At 38.3% G+C, this 23,637-nt stretch overlaps 4 protein-coding genes across 4 annotated transcripts; 1 reads left to right on the top strand and 3 right to left on the bottom strand.

The window, feature by feature from the left end:
• Nucleotides 1–436: 436 nt before the first annotated feature.
• Nucleotides 437–1,990, bottom strand: LOC135622196 (glutamine synthetase cytosolic isozyme 1-like). The gene is made up of 7 exons (XM_065123840.1): nt 1,757–1,990; nt 1,588–1,663; nt 1,434–1,485; nt 1,306–1,343; nt 1,147–1,240; nt 1,010–1,070; nt 437–922 (listed from the first exon to the last, which is right to left on the bottom strand). Exons 1-7 carry the CDS (start codon nt 1,881–1,883, stop codon nt 831–833), a joined length of 540 nt encoding a protein of 179 aa, XP_064979912.1. The 5' UTR covers nt 1,884–1,990; the 3' UTR covers nt 437–830.
• A 4,803-nt stretch (nt 1,991–6,793) lies between these two features.
• On the top strand, nt 6,794–8,029 carry LOC103998156 (transcription factor MYB20-like). Its single transcript, XM_009419547.3, has 3 exons — nt 6,794–7,037; nt 7,140–7,269; nt 7,411–8,029. The coding sequence occupies exons 1-3, from the start codon at nt 6,905–6,907 to the stop codon at nt 7,988–7,990; spliced, it is 843 nt and encodes a 280-aa protein (XP_009417822.2). The 5' UTR covers nt 6,794–6,904; the 3' UTR covers nt 7,991–8,029.
• A 3,757-nt stretch (nt 8,030–11,786) lies between these two features.
• Nucleotides 11,787–15,065, bottom strand: LOC135623100 (protein TIFY 6b-like). The gene is made up of 7 exons (XM_065125645.1): nt 14,907–15,065; nt 13,933–14,135; nt 13,564–13,838; nt 13,364–13,454; nt 12,903–13,266; nt 12,590–12,647; nt 11,787–12,197 (listed from the first exon to the last, which is right to left on the bottom strand). Exons 1-7 carry the CDS (start codon nt 14,956–14,958, stop codon nt 12,008–12,010), a joined length of 1,233 nt encoding a protein of 410 aa, XP_064981717.1. The 5' UTR covers nt 14,959–15,065; the 3' UTR covers nt 11,787–12,007.
• A 2,755-nt stretch (nt 15,066–17,820) lies between these two features.
• On the bottom strand, nt 17,821–22,944 carry LOC135623098 (plant UBX domain-containing protein 2-like). Its single transcript, XM_065125641.1, has 3 exons — nt 21,993–22,944; nt 19,877–20,155; nt 17,821–18,323 (listed from the first exon to the last, which is right to left on the bottom strand). Exons 1-3 carry the CDS (start codon nt 22,782–22,784, stop codon nt 18,075–18,077), a joined length of 1,320 nt encoding a protein of 439 aa, XP_064981713.1. The 5' UTR covers nt 22,785–22,944; the 3' UTR covers nt 17,821–18,074.
• Between the last annotated feature and the right edge of the window lie 693 nt (nt 22,945–23,637).

Genomic DNA, 23,637 nt, shown 5'->3' with positions numbered 1-23,637 from the left:
CTTGCGCACTTGCAATAATCATGGAGAATCATTCTGGAAGAAGTTGGGCATCTTTCTATATCATGCATCAGGTCTGAATTGATTGAAATCTGCACAAAAAAGAGGTCTGAGCCCATACTTTAAATATGAGAAATCATTACACTGCATGACAAAATAACAGCCCATACTTTAAATGAATTCTTTTAATGAGCTCCATTATCCTAGTGTTATACCTTCATCATTTGATGCATCAAGTTCATAAGAACACTATCATCTGAAGCTGATGGTCTAATCTTGGTTGAATTTAAGCTTTCATGAAGAGAGTTGAAGACTAAAATGCACCAGATAACAAGCAGATTACTAAAGCCAATGAAGTAGATGCTTTAGTCATGTACTTCAAATGGAGATGCTGTCATCATACATACACCCAAGACAAAAAGAAAGAAAAGAAATCATAGACCAGAAAGACAATGATTCACATATCACAAAGAAAGCTTAGGTGATCTGTACAGTGTATTTGATCTTTCCTCTCTATATAAAATCCAATAATTTCGAGAATTATTGGATAAAAGCATCCCAAACTGTGGATCAACTTTTACACATTCGAACATGATCCTGGATTGCATACAAAATGCAAGGTTTAGCACTGCAATCGTGTACGAGGCACATCAACCCTCACAGCACAAGACACAATCGTAATCCTAGTCTGTTCTATTACTGTCATTACTGGAAATAATACAATGAGACAATGCGGGGCAAACACTGGATGATGACAGGAGAAGAAATGAGAGCTGTTCCCTCTGCAGCATGGGAATCCCATGAAGCAGCAGGCGCACCATCCCACGATTTGCTCATGGATTCCAGAGGATGGTCGTCTCAGCAATCATGGAAGTGACGACATAGGGATCCTTGTTTGATGTTGGCCTCCGGTCTTCGAAATAGCCTGAAGAGATCCACATAACAAATCCATTATGACTGAGGACTAACATTTCAGTTAAGCAAATCATCGAACAGTTGCAAGGAGATCAACGTTTTCCATTCTTCTCCGTCTCGCGGCCTACTCGAATGGAGGCTCCGCGATTGGCGACTCCCTGTCGAGCCAAGCAAAATCATGATCACTGAGAACAACGAAGAGCATAAGTTCGATCGTACAAGGAAGCAGCGTACCCATAAGAAGGTATTGATATCAGCAGTCTCGTGTCGCCCGGTGAGACGACGCTCGTTGCCTTCTCCGTATCCATCGCATCTCATGGACTTGGTGCTGCAAGCCACAAGAACAAGAATGAGAGCCTGCTGACAGTGTGAAGGTGCGCCGACATGGATTACCAGTAGTTCGTGTGAGCACCAGCACCATTCCAATCTCCCTGGCAGTCAGTCGCAACAAAGAAATGGTTTCAGATACCATTTCAGGGGATTGCTGATGGGGAAAAAAAAAAAGAGAATGCAAACCTGACCTGGATTGGCTTCGGATCAAAAGAAAGAACTACACCTGCAATTTCGGTGATCCTGTGGATGAAAGAACATCGCAAGTAATCATGAGCTTGGAAGTGTTCTGTTCTCAGAATGATCGAAACACACGATGTCAACTGTCAAGTTTGCAGTGATTACCTCAAGAATGTAACGAGCAACCCACAGTTCATCACCAGCAGAGATAACAACGGCAGGGGCCAACTTGGAACTCCCACTGCATGCCGAAGATACGTAGCAACTGCTTAGAAACGTCATCGAGACAGACAAAGATGGCAGCTTTCACTGCAGAGAGAGACGCGAGGATTACCAGACTTCCCCAATAATGCCACCGATGTTGATACCAGCAAAAAGACGAGCCTTGTCATGATCATCAACCATGTCTCGGCCAAAAGCTTTTGTCTTCCCCGGCAGCACAGTAGTAGGGTCCCTGACATGAAATGAACATTACTATTTGTTGAGGAACAGGACTCACTGATACCTAAAAAGAATATAACGAAAATTCTTTTCCTAAATAAATCAACTAAATTTACATTTGATCAGAGAAACAAAAGCATGAGAGATGCATCTTCTGCTAAGCCTATCAAGAACTTAAAAAGACCCCAAAGAGTGGTACTCCCCTGTTCAATTCCATACCTATTGTTCGTTTAGAATGTGAAGCAAGGTCAGACTTTATTTAGAGAGAGAGAGAGAGAGAGAGAGAGTTACCATATCTAGGTATATTGATATAATAATCGCTTTGACTTGCATCCAAGTTAATCTAATATTATTGTATTTATTAAATTTATTATATTATTTTAAAATTTATGATCATATATAAAATACTTTTAAAAACTTTTAAAATCTAATTAGATAAAATTATTTTAAAATAAATTTTATTTTAATTTTAAATTTTTTTATATCTAACTAATCAATGGTCCAAATGAGAGAATTATAGATTATGTGATCTTATTTAATTAGATAAGATATATTATATATATCTGATTGGATTTTAATTATAATTATCACTCAATAAAAAGAAAGTCTATTTATGATAAGATTCCTTATAAAATAATTTTGATAAGAGGAACTCTCCTACATTTGACTTTTATGTGTTGCACGATCATTCTCACGTGGTCAATCGATGATATGTTGTCGCTACCTATGGTGCCTTCACTATGTGCCTTCATACATCGTTTGCACATCACCAACCCTCCGTGGTCGATCATGACCCAACAACGGTCGTGACCAACAACATAGCCGTAATCTTTGTGAAATGTGATGTGCCTGTTATGTATGGCCTACATGAAGCATGCAGCCATCACGATGCATGACCTTCTTGTTACGAACTTAATTGGTTTTACGTAAGTCTATATGACACATTTACGTATCCGTTTGTAAAGATCAACCTCTCCAAAATCTCCTATGGTCTTTTAGGACCTACAAAAGAGAAAACGGGATAGAGAAAGTATTTTATTCAGGATCCACAAGCAATCATTTCAATAAACACTTTATAGCTAATGCAAATTATAAATATAGACTCCAGAATGATTGTATAATAAATAGTCCAAGATGGTTCACTACAAATCGAAATCCCTACCTACATGACACAATCTTCATTTATAAACCTAAAATGACTATCAAAACCAACCAAAATAAGACTATAAAGCTCACGATCAATCCTCTACATATTGTGTATAGTATGAATAAAACTGAAAAGTACGGATATACATGAGCATTACATCAAATATCCCGTTTTCAACTCTGTGCATACTCATTCTCACGGAGTTGATCGACAACTTGGCATTATATCACCCATAAGCATTCTCACGGAGTTGATTGACAACTTGCATTACATCACCCATAATATATCATGGATTAATTTAAAAATAATATTAATCTATCGAAAGATGAACAAATGTAATCATAAATAGATCTAAAATTTCTTAATAATATAAGTTATTTTGATTTTAAAACATGGCTCTAACAATAATTGTAAGCATAAAAACTTTAAAAATACTTATATTATGCGAAAAATTTAATGTTAGAATCTAAATCAAATAATAATATATCGATTGTATACCTTTTGATACCATTTGGAATATTTATTTTATCTGTAAACTAATGGTGAAAGTTATATCAACGTTGATTTGCAAGAAAAACCATACCCATCTTCTTCTATTTTGTTATCCACCACTAAAGCTATGAAATAGAGACTAAGAAAAATTAAGAATAGATCATTTTATGTAATCCATAAGAGATTCTGTCTATTTATAAGTGAGAATAAAGAGTCTAAAATAATAAAATAGAAGAGTCCCTCCCATCAAAATCATCTCTTAAGAAATTTTATAATAAATAATTTTTTTTTATATTAATTGATAACTATAATTAATATTTAATAAAATATATAATATATCTTACTTAATTAAATAAAATCATATAATCTAACATAGACACTCACAAATGACCATCTTGATGAGGTTATTGGAACTACCCACCAATTCCCTAAAAATGAACTGTAGCTACTGAGTAAGCTTAAAGACACACATGTGGGACACACAGTGGCATATTCTCATGAAGCACTTTTAATCTCATAAAGATGACTTGAAATGGTTCGGTTCCGGCAAGAAGGAGATTGACTGACTTAAGCTGCAAGTCTGTTCCTTCACATCAGTTCCTGGATCAACTTGTCATCAATCAAAATCATCCGTCACCAAATGGTTTCCATGTGAGTTGGCAAGACGGCCAGTGCTACAATGAGAAGAAGATTCTTCTAAAAGACTGATGATTAGGGCCATCAAATGAAGACCACTAGTGCACATTGGCTACTTCCCGGAGAGCATCTGCTTATATGTCAGAATCTTATCTGCCAAGGCAAATGAAGCTGAGGACTGCAATTTTGCTGCAAACTACTGCAAAAGTAGTTTGAAGGCAAAAGGATGATAAATGTGCTTACTGAATGAAAATATTTTCTCCTGGCTTTGATATACTCATCTGACAGGGCTCTCTCTTCTCATAGACCTTGTTCTTGACAAGTGTTATCTGATGATAAGTAGCAGTTGCTTTGGCTGGCACATCACTTTGGTTCATGAGATCAATGTAGTGAAATAATGCAGTCACATATTACAAAACATGTGATGTATCTGAGGCTTGATTGATGTGGATCTTCTGTAGTATCATGATTCTGTGTTTGAAGCTCAACCAGTGGTTGCGCCTACTAATTCAAATATCATGAGGGCTACCCAGAAAAGGTTCAAATTGAAGACAGAAACGTTGCACCACACTTTGCATGGCTTCTTGTTGGCATCAGACCTGTTCTTGGCCACCAAGCCTGCCTCCCAGATGTCTCATCTGTGGATATGTACTTTGTTTTCTTCAGAAGACCTCTATATCGAAGCAGTTCATAAGATTACTCACATTTACGAATCCTACTACCTAAAAATTACATAAATTATGCTTTACACAATCTAGAGATGATTGAAAACCAAATGAAAGTACAAATTTCTAGCAGAGTCTAAAAAAAACGAAGCAATCAAACCGGTTACTTACAAACTGCCCATAAGCACAATGCAGCTTCAAACCATCCTACATCTTATAAACCTTCAGATACCATAGTGTCGTTAGAATGGTTCGAGTAGGACTCAGAAGTTTCTCTTCAAGTTACAAAGCTTCAGTCAAACTCTGGAAGGGCCAACCTACTCACCTCAGTCATATACCTGTGGTCATAATTTGTCAGAAAAGGATGCCCAGAAACAAAGCCAATAATTTGATAATGCAATGACAAATCCTATCACTCAGCCATCAGCAATACTGAATTCTATTTTAGACACTCAAAAGCAGATACTTTTGGCTCATGCTTTGAAGTCTCAGTTTCAATCATCTGCATACTGAATAATAGACATGTTATTCTCCTCTGAATATCTACAGTGGAGAACACACTAAAGGCCGGAATTCCACAGTTCTGAGTTGTCTATTATTAATGAAATCATGCTGTTCAAATTCAACCAGTTGAGGGGATCACTTTTGCTAATCTTAATGCCCCATCTTCAAATGTATGATGCTAAAGTCTGAGACTAACAGTCATCAATAAACTGATGTCTGATTAATCAGTGAAGATTGAAGAATTTTAGAGATCTAAATCTCCAAGTCATTATCAAGACTTGTATTACTACGTACTCAACCTTCAAGCCATTCCGATCTCATATGTGGGTGCTACAAAACGTGAATCGTAGACAAAATAATAGGGAGAGAGTCTTCCCCAAGCTGGTAATAAAGTCGGTCGCATGACTCATGGATTCTTAATCTTGAAACTTTCTTCTCAAATGATGGTTTCCAATCCCGTGATGGAAACCACTTAAGCACAAGTTCTAAGTAGTGGGTCCATCTCACCTGATGTGTCATGATAACCCACCCCTATTGCTTTTGATGTGCAACTAATCAAGGTGTCAAAACAAACAGCTGATAGAGATTTGGAACCTTTATAACAAAGTCTTGGGATTGAATAAGGCAGATAACAAATATCTTTGTCTTTGTTTCGTGATTTTCGTACGATCGAATTCGATCTTCACCGTTTATCTTTCCTCAAATTTTGAATTGTGTGCTAAAAGAATAATGTTTAGCAAATCCAGATGTAGTGATGATGTTTAGACGTTTTTGGGTACTATTTTTAATCATTTTTCTTCCATTTTGATTGATAACTTTAGGCCTTAAATATTGATGAAGCATCTCATTCAGCTAAATTACAGCTTAGATGGCAATGGAAAACCATGTGTGGGAAAAGAGAAATTCGACAATAAATTATGTCTCCATCTTCTTCATATTCATTAAGCCCATTTGACACTTTTCACCAAAGGTCAAAGTCCAATGCTGATCGGTCAAACCAGAACCACTTATACTAATTGACCAAGAAATCCAAAGTTCCCATTTCGACAAACTGAATTCAAATACTATTGGCTGCATTTGAACCTATTATGTAGAATATAATTGATGCTACTACTTTCAACACTCTACTATGTATCCTTTTATCCACACAATCCAAGTAGAAGTGGTCTCTGTAGCGTCTCTTTCGTTACCCACACACACACAAGTGGAGGATAAGAATACTACATATCGAGCTGTCTTGGCTGCTGCAAGTCTTTGTGTGGAATACAAAATGTTCATTTCCTCGTTTATAGTTGCTAGTAGTAATTATATAAGTTCGACCACAGAGCAATCGATCGTCATGATAACACAGGCTTTCTGAAAGCAAGAGATAAGAATTCATGAACACCATACGATCAATCTCCACCAACCATTTTGGTGCAAGCACGCATCATAATCTCTTTCTATTTCCGAAGAAATATGGGCACATTAGTTTCACTTGACACGTAGATGAGACAGGCATAAGGTTCGAGATTGGTTGAGCTATAAAGGAAAGAGAGGAGTTGATAGGCACTCTCTGTGTACCCTCTTCTAATTCAAGTGGTTTTGTTGTGAGAGAATGGGGAGGAAGCCATGCTGTGAGAAGGTGGGGTTGAAGAAGGGGCTTTGGACAGCTGAGGAGGACAGGAAGCTCGTCAACTTCATGCTCAACCATGGGAAATGCTGCTGGAGAGCTGTGCCCGAGCTTGCAGGTTTGCTTCTCTTGTGATCAGGAGAGTATGATTTCTGGGAGGGAGTTCTGAGGGGAACAGGAGTGCTTGGGCTGAGCAAATGATCTGGTGTTGTTGATACAGGACTGCTGAGGTGTGGAAAGAGTTGCAGGCTAAGGTGGACAAACTATCTCAGGCCTGACCTGAGGAGGGGATTGCTATCGGACGCCGAGGAGAAGCTAGTCATCGACCTCCACTCTCAGCTCGGCAACAGGTTCTTTGCCCCCCCCCTCTCTCTCTCTCTCTCTCTCTCTCTCTCTCATGTGTAATGATATGTTATTATGTTTGTGTTGTTGGGCTCCCCACTTTAGCTGAAGCAAAAAGCCTTTCTATTTCCCTTTACTTCTTCTGGTAGATGGTCGAAGATTGCATCTCATCTCCCCGGTAGAACAGATAATGAAATAAAGAACCTGTGGAACACCCACATCAAGAAAAAGTTGAGGAAGATAGGCACCGATCCCCTGACTCACATGCCCATCATCCCTTCAGCCAACGAGCAGACCCACCAGCAGCCGAAGCAGCAACGGCGACACGTGGATGCTTGGTCTAATGGAGATCAGAAAGCCGAGGAGGCCACCTCAAAGTATTGTTTTGAGGTAGATGAAGCACCGGAAGCAGAAGAGAAGAGCGCAGTGAGCACGTCCGATCGTGCACCTGACATTGCTGATGCATCCCTTAGCAGCTGCCCCGAATTCTGCACTGATGAGGTGCCAATAATACAACCGCATGAGATACTGATCCCCTGTGGTTCTTCTTCTTCGTCTTCATCCTCATCATCATCATGCTCCTCCACCGGTTCATCAGCAAAAGCTGGGCCGATCGAACCTCCTTCATTCATGGAGTTGCCAGAATCCACGTATCTCTGGGGTGTGGATGACTTAACTGTATGGTCTTCCATTCATGGAGAGGAGCTATGGAAACATGACCTCTTCTGACTCTCTTTTCTGATGGTTTTGTGATTTGGCGAACAATGAAAATCCATTTTGCTGAAAAAATAATTGCAAAAAGATTCCAATGTTTTAGTCTTCTTAAGTTAAATGTGCAGAAAACACATTCAACTACTTGATTCGATGTACGTTTCTCCATCATGAACTTAAACACAACCACAAAATGAAATAAATAGCTAGACACCAATATCCCTCAAAATGACAAGTTAATAGGTGAGTGATTAACAATAAGGCTGCGGTCAATCAATCTACATGTACGTCATTTGGTCATGCTGAGAGAAAATGATGTGTGTGTGTGTGTGTATATATATATACATATACATATATACATATATATATATACATATATACATATATATATATACATATATATATATATATATATATATATATAGAGAGAGAGAGAGAGAGAGAGATTGACTTCAATCCATGTTAATTTATGTATTTAGTTATACAATCATATTATTTTATTATTATTGCTATAAGATTCTTCTATCCATGTTGCGTTTTGACCATGTATGGATAGAAACATTTTAGATCCGGTGCAGATATTTTGATGTCTCGATGTTGAATTCCGAGATTAGTTTCTGCATGACTCTGATTACAATGAGGACAAATAGGTGCTGCATGGTCAAAGTGCTTCCATCATCAATTCAATACATGTACATATAAAACTCCAACCGCTGTATATATGCCACTGCAACTCACCTCATTAAACATGCTATTGGTTTGGACGACGATCCAAAGTTGCTAAAGTCTATCAAGCTGCACCACTATCAGAACAGGTTAAACTTGAAAATTATGGCACAAGGCACCTAGTTTTTGACTGTTTCTCGCTGGTCAATGCTAATGGTTCCAACTTTATGAATCTTTGAGTCGTGGTGGGGATGTTGTCATTCACGACCACAGTGGCTCTCTCTCTCTCTCTCTCTCTCTCTCTCTCTCTCTTTGACGTGGACTTGTAGTTAATGTCAAAGTCAACAAAAGTCTTGGTTGAAAATTGAGGTTGTGGCAACTAATGCATGCTGAGAATAAACATGACATCAGGCTTGCATCATTACTGTAATAATAATAATAATAATCATCATCATCATCATATTGATCATATTATACGAAGACTCTATAATTAAATGCCTTGTTATTCATCCCCACCATGACTCAAAACTCTTTATTCATGAAAAAACCCCTGTAGTAATAATAACATTAATAATAATAATAATAATAATATTAATATTAATATTATTATTATTATTAATTGTCAACCACTATATAAATTTCTTGTTGCCACAAATAGAATTAATTGATTAAATTGCATATCTATACCTTTTAATTCAATTATTTTTGTACTTACCTCTATTATTTTAATGGTACCATATATATAACTTGAATATATATGTGTATATCCTTGTAGTCAATATTTTTGTAAGTTTATTATCATTTGACTGAAAATTATTTAACACATTAGTAACCTTGAGAATGTGTGTGTGTGTGTGTTAGAAGAAGGAAGATACATGAAGAATGAGCAGATATATTGATACCTAAAAGCTCATAATACTTTGATGGCTATTATATGAAATAACTTTCATTATTTATGTGCACAAATATGAGAGGTTGGAACTAATAGTCCAAATCCATTTGAACTATATGTATATTCTGACAATCTTCACTTAAGTAATAGGTCCAAAAGCCTATCAAACTTTCTTGCTATCACAATCTCTCACTTGAAGCATATTAGAACTATTAAGTAACCCTAGAGTTAGGGTGTCATGAAACACATAATTCACTTGTTTGAATTCACATGTGGAGAGTTAATTGCTTATTTTGGACTGACTTGGAATGTGGGTTCATTTTGTGCTCCCAATCATATCATAAACAAGGACCATATTCGACTGTGATACATATTTGTCAAGTTGAGTGTGTGTTACACTGCAATGTGTTACTTTTGTGAGTTGAAACCGAAGTCAATTCCAAATTGTTTCTTCTTTTTGTTCTTCTTTTGCATGTGATAACTGGAATCTGATTTTTTTTTATTGAGGATGTTTAATATGATGTGTTAGAGTTTTTTTTATTTCTTTTTATTCACTCATCTATATATATAATAAACTAATCATGTTAAGCTAATTAAGACTTTATATGTTTAAAGAGAGGAGTGGGGCTTTTTCTTTTCTTTTTTTTTGCTTTAACCTACTCTTTTTTTTTTACTTCATATGCTTAGTTAATATATTTTTCTTTTGGTAAGAAAAAAAGGTTTAGCAAAAAGAAAGAAAAGTTTGATGGAATCTTTAGGTTCCACACAAAATCTACAAAGACTTCATGCATGGTTTCTTACTTTTGCAAGAACCTGGTATCTTAGATCATAAATTAGAAAAAGAAAAACACTTTGACTCTAGATTTCAAAAAACTAATATTAATCCTAATTCTGTCATTTATCTTCTAGCTATATGATGTGACACAGTTTCCTTGTAGTTGTAATGGTCTGAAATGGGAGATGTTGTTATATGCTTATCTTTTCATAGGTGGGGTCCAATTACTCATTTTTTTATAATACATGCATGTGGTGACATGACATCAGTGAATCCAATTGTGATGTGATAGATGCTTGGGAAAGGAAATATGAAGTCCAAAATTTGAGAAGCTGTATCTCATATGAAAGCATTACACCATGTGAGCCACTCCTCCTTTTTCTATCAAATCTTTTTTATAACAAATAATGATTAAGAATATTTTGATCTTTTCTAAGATTTAAACAGTCTAATTGGTGAATTCTGATTCTGATTTTTCCTTTAACTATGTTCCAGAGACAAGGCAAAGATTGAAGACACATATGGACTGCTATAGTTGTTGATGTAGATTACCTATGACTCCCAATACCGACTTGCTTGGAGTTGCCTCATGAAAGAGAGCATAGTTTGTGGCCTCAGCTTTCGGATGATGATGGACATGAGAGAGATGTAGTGGTGCATTCTGAAATGTGAGGAGGAGCTGCTGCAAAGAAACATCACTTTCAGTATTTTTCTGCGTATAAGAATCCATGAATTCAATCTCCCAATTGGGTGAAGATGAAGGGCACTGATTAATGACCCCGCATGAGCTTCACCAACCTGCTGACCAAACCCAAATAGAAAGGTAATTTGCAGGCAACCTAATCTTTACTCTTATGTAAGCCAACAAGAATCAACCCTCAGTCCTTATTTTTAGATCAATTTCTCTTCATTGGAAATGCATGCAAAACATATCCTACATGTCCTGTTTGAGAGAATGGCAAGGAAAATTTGATGAATCATGCATGCTTCCCTGATATTAAATATAGTCTCTGACAAATTTGGAACTATTGCTTTTATACCAAAATCAAAGAGTATGTTTTTGCCTCTAAGAAAATAACATGCACAAAAGAAAAAGAATGGAAAAAAAAAATTTCAGCACAGAATATGCTCTAATTTACTCGACTGTAGATGGATTTCATCTGAGTAAATTTCCCAGACCAGATACAATATAAGTTCTCCCTGTTAGATGATGCCATTTGCTTTCTTAGATGCAGATATTGAAAGAAGGATATTATGATCTGTAACATGATAGAATGGACAACCATAGCCGAATTCCTTGCCTTCCTGTTCAATCAGTATGCATTATAAGAAGGATATTATGATCTGTAACATGACTCTGAAAAATATAAGGCTTGCTTAATTGATGTGCTGAAATTTCAAGCTCGAGTGAATTGTGTTTCTCAAGGAATCATCAGAAACTATTGTTAGTTTTCAGCAATCTTCTAAAAACTAACAAAATCTATCACCTGATATTGACATCATTTTTATTTTTCTCTAAGATATAGAAATGATAACATTTAGAAGACAAATGATAAGAGATCTCTGGACAAGTCCTATTACATTTCAACAGAACTCTCTAATATGACAGTCCCCTATAATTACTTCTCTTGTCCAACATTATATGACATGCTCCACTGACCAAATAGTTGAATTGCACATTGCATGACTCTTCCGATAAACGTCACTTACTGCTTAGGGACTCCCCACTATCCATGCTGCCCTTCGGATGTGCCACAAACCAAGAGTCCTCTCGATTGCTTGAAAGATTGAGATCAGCTGATGAAGATATGCTTGACACATTGCAACTCTCAAATCCACTACCATTCTCTGGGCTTATCTTTGAACAAGAATAGGGCATGACACTGGTCATCCTGAAATGGAGCAAGCAAGTCAAGCGACGGACCCCTCTCTTGGGTGGATGGGAGAAATACCCAGATAAACAAGAAAATAAATATGTCATGGTCTTCATTTAGCTCCGAGTGTTATGTTTGGAATATAATTTCATAAAAAAAAAAACCTAGGAAATGGTCCTTGCTTGCATCTCAAAAGAAATAACATAAATATGTCATGGTCTTCATTTAGCACAAAGTATCATGCATGAAATGAAATAAATTCACGAAAGAAACTAGGGATGGTCCTTAGTGTTATTGGTCATGCATTGGATCAAATCAGGTACAAAATCAAACAGATAATCCAATGGACATAGCTCATTAAGTAGCCAACTATTCTAAGAAATGAAATCAAATGAACGTGACAGACCCACCTCTCCTTGCGCTTTTCGAGGAATCGTGCCAGTGATGCCTTCCGAGCTTGAGGTACAGCTGCAGACATAGATGGCTATCTATTTAGTTGAACATGCTAAAACTGAAAAAACAAATTCCTATAGTGAGTAGGAAAAACAAATAGAACACTTGAGGTTTGTTTGATGTGCATGTGAAATACAAGGGTCTTCTCTAACCATAGATACTGACTGATGGATGTATTTCATGTATACAATACAATTGTTCACCTCAATACTTGGTGCACCTCAATATTCTGAAGAAACATAGCTTGCATGGAACCATGGAGAACATTACCTTTAGGAGTGCTAGTTTCCACGGTTTCTGAGCCTAAAGCAGCAGACAAAGTTTTGGTGACATTTTTCCGGTTTGTTGGGACCAGTGGATTACTAGCTTTAGGCCCTGTTGTATCATCATTGGTGCTTGAACCATTCCCTGAGCTACCCACTGTGTGAGATGCAATTGAAATCGGGCTTGAGAGACCCGAATGGGTTGATGTCACGCAAAATGGTTTAGGGATGGAGGTCTGCTTTAAACTTAAATCATTGGGTCCTGCCATTTTGATTGGCACTGTGGCTGTGGCTGGTACTTCAGGTCTAGGATTCATTGCATTTGAAGTTGCATTAGATTCTTTACCCGCCAACAACATAATTGCTTGAGCCTGAAAAGAATTGCTAAATTAACGAAACAGTTTCACAACTGTGGTACCTTTCATATCATCCAACTAATGCCAACACCATGAGATATAAAACGAATACCTTATCCAATGGAACATCATTATACACGTTCACACAACCCGCATAAAAAATAGTTAGCTGAGCAGTCATATAAGTGGGTTGGGGCGCATTCCTAAAGAAAAAAATCAACCATATCATATTGTCAAAAGATAAAAAAAAACCAGTGTTTCATAATAGGAATCGAAGACTTATTTTGGAAGCATATACCCAATTAATTTTACCTTGAAGCAAAGGCTCCAACAAGAGGTCCACCAACAGGGGTGTTAACTGCAGCTCCACGTCTAAAAGTTTGCTGCTCAGTGTTGGTGACTGTTATATTAGGACCACCATGGGCATGCTGAACCTTGAAGAAAGGACTGCTGTGATGTGAGGCCAATGGAAATGTTTTAGCCTCATTTAATTGGTGATGCATAGCATCAAAGGAGTCAGTGTTCTGAGCTTGATATGCCTGCATGGGATATTGGCTGAAGCCTTGCCTATCAACACTCGAGCATTTCTACAAGATCGTGTGACACATGAACATGTCATTTCGGTAAGCAAAATGAAAGCTTCATTCATGATGTTTAGATTATCATGACAGACATGTATACCTGAGCTGCTAATGCATGGGGGGTTTTCTGATTGGCCTTAAAGGCATCCAAGGCTGATATGCACTGAAATCTAAATGATGAGTTCTTGTCGAAGACATGATTTCTTGGTTGCTCCTCTTGGGAGGACTTGTAGAACATGAATTGATGCATGGCAGAGACCTTATTCGAGAAAGGCCACTTTACCGCCGAACCTCGTAAAAGATCTTAGAGTTCGAAGGAAAATATAAACAAATTCAGAAGAGAAATTTGAAATAAATCAAAAGCACCAACAATTAATCTGACTATTGATTCTTATCACAAGCTATCAATTATCCACTCAGACCTATGAAAAAAAAAAAACCACCAGTTACACTATGATGCATTAGAACACCAAGTGCTCTGTTTTCCTTCCGCAATGGTTCTTCACATTAGGTTAGAATATAAAACACACACTCTCAAGTAGAACTTGAGCCATAGTAATTAAAGCCCCAAGATCTTAGTTTAAAGCTTCTTGCAAGAACGCCATCTAAATCTTTACACGTTGAGCTTCAGACCTTTTCAACAATTGACTAATAGCAAAAGGACATCAAAGCAAGACACCCTCATAAACCGGGCAATCCAATCTTCAGAACATGAAAACAAACTAAATTCATCAAAAGAGTAAATAATTCAGAAAATTAGGTATCAGAACTAAAGAATTTCTGCTACAAGAGCGACAGAGGCGATCCAAGTCCCGGCCTTCGATAACCAGAAGTATTACCGTACCACATGCCCAATCCATTTATCAACGTTTACGCAAGATCACAGGACATCAAAAGCGCAAACAAAGAACACAAAGCCTAATCTCCGATCATTTTCGATCATCCAAGATCGCATCTTTAGCCTCGAAAAGGAGAAAAAAGAGGGACACTCTTCGACAGAAAATGGAAGAGAAGATGAGCAACAAGGCACGGCTCAATGGACCCAACAGAAAAGCTTGAAGAAGGATGTAATACCCGGCTCCTCGCTGGTTTCCCTCCCGTAGATTCCCAAGAAATCCCTCTCCATCACTCGATCCGATCAAGGCAGAAATCCTACTGACACAAAGCTTCCTTCCTTCCCCTCTTCGTCCCTCGTTGGAGAATTAATGAAGAGGACTGCATCAGAGGAAACCGGCTCGCTTCCGGTCGTTGATATAGGGATGGGAGGAGGGAAAGGGGGAACTCGAGCGGCCAGATAGCGGGCGCCACCGGCTGGCGCCGGTTTCGGCCCACGTGCGCGCGCCCACCATTACATCGGTGCTGACCTCGCCGCGGCGTGGGGTGGTCCCCGTTGTTGGTCACGTGCTGTCGTTCGATTCAGCCAGCCAGCGAGCAGCGCGTGGGCCGTCGTTCACACGTATGCATTTAACGGTCACAAAAATGTATGGATCCCAAACAATAGCATAATTGTAACACCGTTACAACACGAACTTGTTGTCGAGTCTTCTTATGGTTCGTTGACACCTTTAATATATTACCGAAAAAAGATACTAATAATTAAGTTGTACAAGAAAAAAAATTACGATTCAGAGCTGCTTTTTCATTTTTTTTTTCTAACATTTTAAGAATATTTTATTTATTAAAAAGAAAAAAAAAATCCATACAAACTGAAAAATCTAAAAAAAAAATCTTGAACTATGTTTGTCGCACGTGAAAATTAGTGCCATTTGGTTAAAAAAAAATTAATTTTTCACTCTTCTTTGATTATTCTAATATTCTAATATTTTGTATAATTTTCATTTCAAATATAATTTGTTAATTAAACTTTTAATTAAATAATTTTTTTTCAAACTTATCTTAAATTATTACGATGAAGTCATCATGAATAATATGAGAAATTTCCGTTACTTATAATTTTTTAAATTTAATAACTTGTTTTATAGTATTTTACTTAAGTCCTGCAGAAAATGAAAATCTTCGCTCTCCTTTGCCTAAGCTGAAAAATCTCTCTTATTAAACTTTTGTAATTATTTTAATTTTTTTTGGACTTGAGTAACGAAAAAGAGACTAATGCTAAAAGAACAAATTAATAATAAAGCATTAACTCATATATATATATATATATATATATATATATATATATATATAGTGCCCGACTGAAGGCACAACTCGTGAACGTAGTAAAGTGGACGACACGGCAGACACCCACGAAGCAATTGGGGTGGGGTAGCGTGCCGTGCCTTTCGATTTGTGCCTTGAGTTGGAGATCGTGTTTGGTATAAATTTTTTTGGTTATCTATTACAAAAAAATTATCAGATTTGATGATCATAAAATAATTCGTTGATGCTACCTAGATTTTGTGAGATTAATGAACATTATTCAACGTAATTGGGATGGTGTTTTGAGGCAAAAAAATTATTTTGATTGGTTGATAGACAACATGGGGGAGGACTGAAAGGGATAGAAAGAAAGAAGGAAAGAAAGAGATGGGAGAAGAGAAAGGGTGGCTCTTCCACCACCTCGGTCGGGCCAATGCTCGTCGTCGGCAAGTGCTCCGCTTTGAGCAGGACAAAGAAAGGAGCAGCATGCCTTCATTGGCATATCTTGAGCCGCTGCTGTTGACTGAAGGAATTATTGGTCGGAATGATATGTATTGTATTATATTATATGCACACAGGCGTGCCGAAAGCCAAGCTTATCCACCCACACGCATTCATGTGCCCTCGTGACTCGAACAACTTGGCTTCCATCATCAATCATATTGCCAATGACACTGCCGCTGCTGTGAGCAGTGTCCAAACACCGAGGCCACGCAATCCCGTACCTCTCTCTCTCTCTCTCTCTCTCTCGTGAAGGGTCAAATGATACACGAGTTACGTGATCGTCGAGATGCTTCGTCTCAGCTGGTATTTAGTTCGTCCGTAGATGAGTATCTGTAGAAATTCCCCAACTTCTGTTCTTCGATATTTCACTTGGGATAAGCGTTGGGATTGCCAGCAATAGTGGTAACTTCAACTTGTTGTCTAACAATCTAAATTGCAAGTTCAATTACTAGTAAATGTGCTGATAAATGAGAAGGAACTACTTTGCCTCGGAGATGAGACAGAGAGCTGTCCATCCCTCACCTCCATCGCTCGTCGCCATATCCACGCAATGTTTGTTATCCATGTCCAATCTCCTTTTGGGTGTGTGGTGAACAAAGAATTGTTTGGAGCACATGTTCCCGTCGACTTGTGCACCGGTCGTTTGCATGTTCTTATTCCGCCCGCAACGCGCATTTTGGTACATCAGTGCGGAGGAATGTCTGTGGTTACAAATTTTCTAGTGATAATAAGTATTTCATCATATGAGGATTGATAGGAGGAAAACTAAATAGTTCAAACTAATATGTTACCAATGTAAGCTTGTAACCAGGTTTTTATCAAGGTAAAGAAACCAGACATGTCCATGGTTAATGAAGTCTTTGATCATCCGACGCATCGGCATAAGTCGCAGAGTCAACCTAATTCGGGCTTGATTCGATCACAAGGTCTGTGTCGAGATGGCAGAGAGAGAGATTCAGATGAACATAATGCAAAATTATGTTACAGATGTGCTGGTAAGAATCACTCAACCAATGTGGCAAAGCATATCATATCAGCAAGAATCACTTGACCAATGTGTTAGAGCATATCATATCAACATTCGCATTCACATGTGAATGAGTGTCCAGTAACTATGATTTTTTACTTTCGTTCAATAGTCCACATGTCACAGAACATTGAGATAAATTACATCACGGATATGTCCGACAAGAACCACTCAGCCAATGTGTCAGGATTCACATAACATATCATATCGACCGACGATTCACATATCATATCCGCGTGAAGCATATCGATATTCAGTGACAAACCAATTTTTGACGTTCGTTACATAATCTGTAACACCCATCAACTCATATCAATATTGAGTTCAAAATTTTCTTCATGAAATCAACAAGAACATTCTTACACTTTATACATCATCGGTATATTCGTCTGATCACACAGCAACCAATTGATTTTTTATTTTCTTTATCACCAATACATCCTTTCACCCTATGAGAACAAATAGAAACAACGTAGTGAGGAGAGAAATCGCTCAGTTCTTACGGTATCCAAAACAGCACATATTGAAAAGAATAGGAGTTTGACTGATCGAGTCAGCCAGCCACTTCATCGTTAGGACAAAGCTGCTGTACTATTTAGTGGTTCACTGGCTTCGAGGAGTTCATTGGTTAGGCCTGTGAAGACCATGGAATCTGTCTCTGTTGGCTTGAACTTGACAAGTGCTGAAGGGACCAAATCTTCCTCCTCCAGTGTTGTTGCCCGGGCTCCTGGTTTTGCGAAAGGAACCACTCGTAGCTTAGGTACTGCCGGCCGTAGGAGCTCAAACTCTAAACTGGGGTCCTTTAGAGCAGAGCTGACAAACTACAGAATACCGTAAGAGTTAGAATACACACCTAAAAGCCCAACCAATATGATGATAATATTTAACATGAATAAAAATATATGAGCATTGCCGAACAGGGAAAAATGTCAAAATCTTTTACCCAATCATTTCTTTATTACATTGGTCTCAACAAACAAAATGGGAGGCATGGAAGTCTTCCAAATTTTGTACTTTTAAGAATTCGCATTTGACAGGCCCTTTCACATTAAGCTGCTAAACGAAGACTGAATCACCACATTCAGTTGCTTAACTAAATCACCATAGTTATAACAATCTATTTTGTAATAGGTCAATTTACAGGATAAAAGAGCTTAAATATGAATAGCACAGGTGATCTAGACATTGACCATAAAATTGCCTGAATGATCTTCTAAAATCCAACGAAAGAAATTTTTTCTATATTCCAATAATACAAGAAATAAAAACCAGTATATACAAGCTAGCATTGAAGAATCGGAGGGAACAAATTTACTGCACAGCCATATATTCCTGACTTTGGTAGATAGAAAGAAGATAAACGATATGGTATGTAGTAAAGCATTCATAATGTCAACAGTTAAATTAGCCACAAGATTAATGCAACCAATGATCCCTAAACTGAACCAAAATGGCACTTAAATCCTATGCTTAGCATTTTTCACAACAGCCCCTCAATTTTAGAACATTAAGACCATCTATCTCTGGCCGATTAGGGTGGTCCACTTGGCACAAACAGCCATTTCCGAGCTTTTTTCTGATAAGTTGGCTGCTAGCATGGCCATATTTTTCACATCAGTTGTCATCCCTAAATTCAGGCTTCGAGTTGACAAGAAAGAAGAAGAGGACGAACAAGCAGGGGAATGGAAGAGGAAGACAAAAAAGAGAGGTAGGAGGGAAGAAGGTGGTGGCGGAGGCAAAGAGGACAAGACTGAGGTGGTGGAGGTAGAGGACGAGGAAGAATGGATGTGTTTTCATGCCCTATAAGACAGCCTTTTAAAGTATGCAACACTGCCACGGGTAGTCCTAACAAAGATGGCTTCAGTAGCAGTCTAATCTGCAGTTTAAAGTTAGGCATGAAACCAATGGCAACTTACAGATAAATTTTGGGAAATTCATACCTCATTGTAGTGACACCTGAGTTATCTCTAGCCCTTACAAGTAGCAGTCTAATGACTCTAATCTGAATTTCACTTGTTAAAACTTCAAGATATAGCCCTTCTAAAAACAACTGACTCCAATGCTGTGCTTGTACAACACCGCTAAAACCAATCATTTCTCTAAGACCAGTGCTGTGAAAAAACTTGGTTAACATGAAAAGTATCATTATAGTCACAAAAGAAAAAATAAATTATGAAATGGTGCTCAGACAAACTAGGACCAAAGTGCAATTTGATATGTAACCATCACAAATACTCGATTACTATATCTCGTCTTTCTATCAACCAAGAATGTTTACATCTTCTACAGTTTGCAAAAGAAATAATAATACTCTCGTACCAATACTAGCAAGGGGAATGAAAAACTTAATAAAAATAAAGTTTTAGGAATTAACCTCGTAAAGTGCTGTAGTAGGCTCCCAAGGAAGAAATACACCTTGAAGAAGCACTCCATCTGGAAACTGAACTCTAACAACTGCCCTTTTATACTTACGCTTAGCAGCCATGGCCTGCTTCTCCCGATATGATTTGGGAATTAATAGCTGAGAATCTGCCAACCTTTTCTTCCTTAGATCAGCTTCTCTCTTTAGCTCAGTGGAAGATAGATTATAGAAAGAATCTGGAAGGTCAATCCTTGCTGCTTCACTTTCAGGAACAGGAAAGAAAACTTTAACCTGTAAAATTAATTTGGTATGTGACCATTAAAGTAGACAATCAGAAGCATTCACTTGGCAGTATGCATCTTAACATCGCACAAAAGCCCACCCTCTTCTGTAAAATCTAGCTTATTTCTATATTAAAACAAAGAAAAAGCTTTAACCTGTAAAGAAAACTTTCAGGAACAGGAAAGAAAACTTTAGCCTGTAAAATTAATTTGGTATTTGACCATTAAAGTAGACAATCAGAAGCTTTCACCTGACAGTATGCATCTTAACATGACACAAAAGCCCACCCTTTTCAGTAAAATCTAGCTTATTTCTATATTAAAATAAAGTAAAGCAACAGAATAGCTAAATTTAAAGTAAAAGTAGTTCAATCTCATGCCTAGGGCAATCAACAATATCACAAGATATACAATTGCTGTTCTTTTATTTTTTGGTCGAATCTGTGTCTAAATTTCCTTGTTTCCTGATGGAGGAAGCTTCATTTCTTTTTGGTCTTGTTCACTGCTATATTGCAGACTGCAATATTGACCAACAAAGTCTTAAGTATGTGACCTGTGATTATCGTTTTTTCTAAATCATGAAACGACCAACATACACTGAAAACATCCATTCTCATTTGCAAGTCGACCTCATGTCTTCTTCTCAGCTCTTTTGCTTCATAAAAGTGAATTTCCTCATTTTCTTTTCTTGATCGAGATATTAGTCTTTTTTTTTTGTACTTTACATATTTAGGTAGCAGCTTTGGTTTCTTTATGTCATATAGTAGTTTTCTATTTTCACTAACAGTCTGCACCATATTACGACCAGGCATCAGACTGGTATGACACCATGATATCAACAGGCACCGAATATCAATGGGAAAATATAATCGAAAAACTTGTACCGAGTGGAAAGAGTGAAATAGGTGACACAAAGGAAAAAGTACTCTTCCTCCTGCTCTTCTACGTTGTTGCTTAAGGCTTACTTATCGCACTGAATAGCTAAGACATTAGAAGATCAGGTGCCGCAGAGAAGGAAGCCTTTCTTCTTTCTCTCTTAGGAATAAATGGATAAATAGAGGAAAGGTAAGCCAGTCAAGCGACAAGGATAGGTAAGTAACATAGAGAAGATGAGAAGATTGGGCAGCAAAGGTAAGGAATTGCCAAGTGTCCAGTCAAAAAAAGGAGGAATGAGGATGAAGAGAGGCAGCAATTCGAAGGCGACACAAGCTATGAGCTAAGAGATATAACGAAGCATATGTAGCAGATGACAGATAGAACGGGGAGAAAGAAACAAAAGAAGGCATAATATCAAGTACAAAAGAGGCTTACTTTTGTTTTCGGAAGTGAAATGAAAATTTCTTGACTTGCACATCTCCCTTCCGTGTTCTCATTTCAAAGCAAAGAAGAAGAAATCAAGAAAATTCCAGAGAGATTGTACAGAAATTATATGCTTGTTTGATACAGCTATCTATATTGTTATTCTTGCATTAACTACCAAATTTCAACCTTTGATACTGAATCAATGAACCAATAGAATTTAAACTAGTCAACTTCACTCCTATTATAGACCAGTGTTCAGGTCTCAGAGACAACCTCTATGAACATAGAGCTACGGTTGCATATATCGATCCTCTCTAGATGAATCAGTGGGAGCTCCTGGGTTTGCCCTAATATGATTTAAATGATAATTTTTTGCAGATCTAGATGGCTTCCTAACAAAAACCACTTCAACAGTTGCCTTATAAATAAAGAATTGGAACAATGCAACTAAGTACGCATTCTAAATTGCATAAACTAAATATTTCAAATTATTTCTAGATGCCAGTCATATCATGTCACAGGGAAGAGATTCTACAAGCACATACCTGCCTATCAATCTTCTTCGGCTCAATTGATCTCTGAGTTTTCACATCGGATACTACCACCGGAACAGAACCCTCTGACTTCCAACTCTCCAACAGTGTCGTTGCTTCTTTAATCACCGCAATCTGCTCCTCGGACGGGGCCTCCATAGTGGCCCAAACCTCGCCCTCCTCCTCCCCTAACCTAAACCCCACGGACTCCAGCAGCTCCACCCCTCCCCTGGCGCCCACGGCCTCCTTGATCTTCGGGTTCCCCATCCGTATCCGCCGGAACTTCTCGTTCTGGGGCTCCCTTGCCACGTTTCCCAGCAACTTCAGCACCACCTCCACCGCTCCCTGCGGGGGCCCCGAGGAGACGAACGCAGAGACCCGAGCGGCCACGTCGCTGCTGTCGGCCATCGCGGGATCGGGGGCGGCGGAGGCGTCGTGGGCGAGGCAGACGTCGAGGTGGGCGGAGACGTCGGCCTCGGTGGGGAAGGGGCGGGTGCATACGGGGCAGGCGAAGGGGGCGGGGACCGAGGGGCCGTTCTTGACCTGCCTACCGGAGGAGATGAGGGGATCGAAGGGGTCGAACTCGGCGGAGGAGGCAGAGGGAGACGGGGTGCGGCGGGAGGGAGGGGATCGGGGAGGCGGATTGGAAGGTCTGGGGTGAGACAAAGAGGAGGAGGAGGAGGAGGGAGGAGTGCCGGAGCCTAAGACATGGCCTTGACCCTTGAACTTGGAGGAGGAGGAGGAGGAGAAGGGATTGTTCACCTTCTTCAGCAACCCCTTCATCTTGTCCTTCATGTCATCCATAACAACAATGGTAAGAATTATACTGGACTCGGAGATGTAGGATTGTGTTGCGATTTGTAGTAGAATTAGTTGGGAATAAGGGAAGGGAGGGAGAACGACGACGAAGAAGCATAAGGGGGTGTTGGGAGGAGACCGACGGAGAGGAAGATCCTCAAAGCATTATAAAAACGTCCCCACAGACGCATCCCAAAACCTCTCTCTTCCCATTGGCTTTCATCATAAACGAGCCAGCCAAGCGGGTAAACATTTGAGCGTTAAATTTTGGGAACATGAAACATTATATAATAATAAAATATCCAACTAGTGTGAAGGTAGATGCACACCCCCAGAGATCCCCACCTGCCGTTTCCGTGGCCCCCCTCTCACTCACTCACGGACGCGTGGTGGGGCCCGACACGGTGTCGAACGTTTGGTTCGGAGTTTGAAGGCAATGGAGCCCGTTTTAGATTCGAAGAATCGATTCTAGATTTTCCAAAGAGAGACAAGACTTGCTCACTAAGATTGATCCTTGGTGACCAAGCTTTATAATTCGTACAGAAATGGATTGGAGATCGATCGGAACGAGTCTCGGTTTGTTAGATAATTTATTATAATATCAATATGTCAATCGTAGGTTTATTATTTTTAAAAAATAATATATGGCAAATATTATTTTTTCATTATATAGCGAAGCAAAATGATAGGAAATTAATAGACACGCTAACACATTATTATAATAATATTTCTTTCCCTGTCATCCTTATAATGGAAAATCTTATATATATATATATATATATATATATATATATATATATATGGTAATTAAATAAATATTGAGAATATTTTAACATTTTTATGAATCAAATAGTCTAAA

Source organism: Musa acuminata, chromosome BXJ2-9, assembly GCF_036884655.1.
Source record: "Musa acuminata AAA Group cultivar baxijiao chromosome BXJ2-9, Cavendish_Baxijiao_AAA, whole genome shotgun sequence".
In the NCBI taxonomy this organism is placed as follows: domain Eukaryota; kingdom Viridiplantae; phylum Streptophyta; class Magnoliopsida; order Zingiberales; family Musaceae; genus Musa; species Musa acuminata.
Note: the sequence above shows the minus strand (reverse complement) of the source record. Positions and strands in the feature narration are given on the sequence as shown.

Bases quoted from the DNA above. Each gene is read 5' to 3' on its own strand.
- LOC135622196 (XM_065123840.1), bottom strand. From the start codon at position 1,883: ATGTCAGGGACCCTACTACTGTGCTGCCGGGGAAGACAAAAGCTTTTG. The intron at 1,486-1,587 runs GTAATCACTGCA...TTTCATCCACAG, and splicing joins TTGCTCGTTACATTCTTGAG to GATCACCGAAATTGCAGGTG. The intron at 1,344-1,433 runs GTCAGGTTTGCA...ACTGACTGCCAG, and splicing joins TTGATCCGAAGCCAATCCAG to GGAGATTGGAATGGTGCTGG.
- LOC103998156 (XM_009419547.3), top strand. From the start codon at position 6,905: ATGGGGAGGAAGCCATGCTGTGAGAAGGTGGGGTTGAAGAAGGGGCTT. The intron at 7,038-7,139 runs GTTTGCTTCTCT...TTGTTGATACAG, and splicing joins AGCTGTGCCCGAGCTTGCAG to GACTGCTGAGGTGTGGAAAG. The intron at 7,270-7,410 runs GTTCTTTGCCCC...TTCTTCTGGTAG, and splicing joins CACTCTCAGCTCGGCAACAG to ATGGTCGAAGATTGCATCTC.
- LOC135623100 (XM_065125645.1), bottom strand. From the start codon at position 14,958: ATGGAGAGGGATTTCTTGGGAATCTACGGGAGGGAAACCAGCGAGGAG. The intron at 13,267-13,363 runs GTATTCGTTTTA...AATTCTTTTCAG, and splicing joins ATGATGTTCCATTGGATAAG to GCTCAAGCAATTATGTTGTT. The intron at 12,648-12,902 runs GTAATGTTCTCC...CTATGTCTGCAG, and splicing joins GGAAACTAGCACTCCTAAAG to CTGTACCTCAAGCTCGGAAG.
- LOC135623098 (XM_065125641.1), bottom strand. From the start codon at position 22,784: ATGGATGACATGAAGGACAAGATGAAGGGGTTGCTGAAGAAGGTGAAC. The intron at 20,156-21,992 runs GTATGTGCTTGT...TTAATTTTACAG, and splicing joins CGAAGAAGATTGATAGGCAG to GTTAAAGTTTTCTTTCCTGT. The intron at 18,324-19,876 runs GTTAATTCCTAA...GGTATTCTGTAG, and splicing joins CTACTACAGCACTTTACGAG to TTTGTCAGCTCTGCTCTAAA.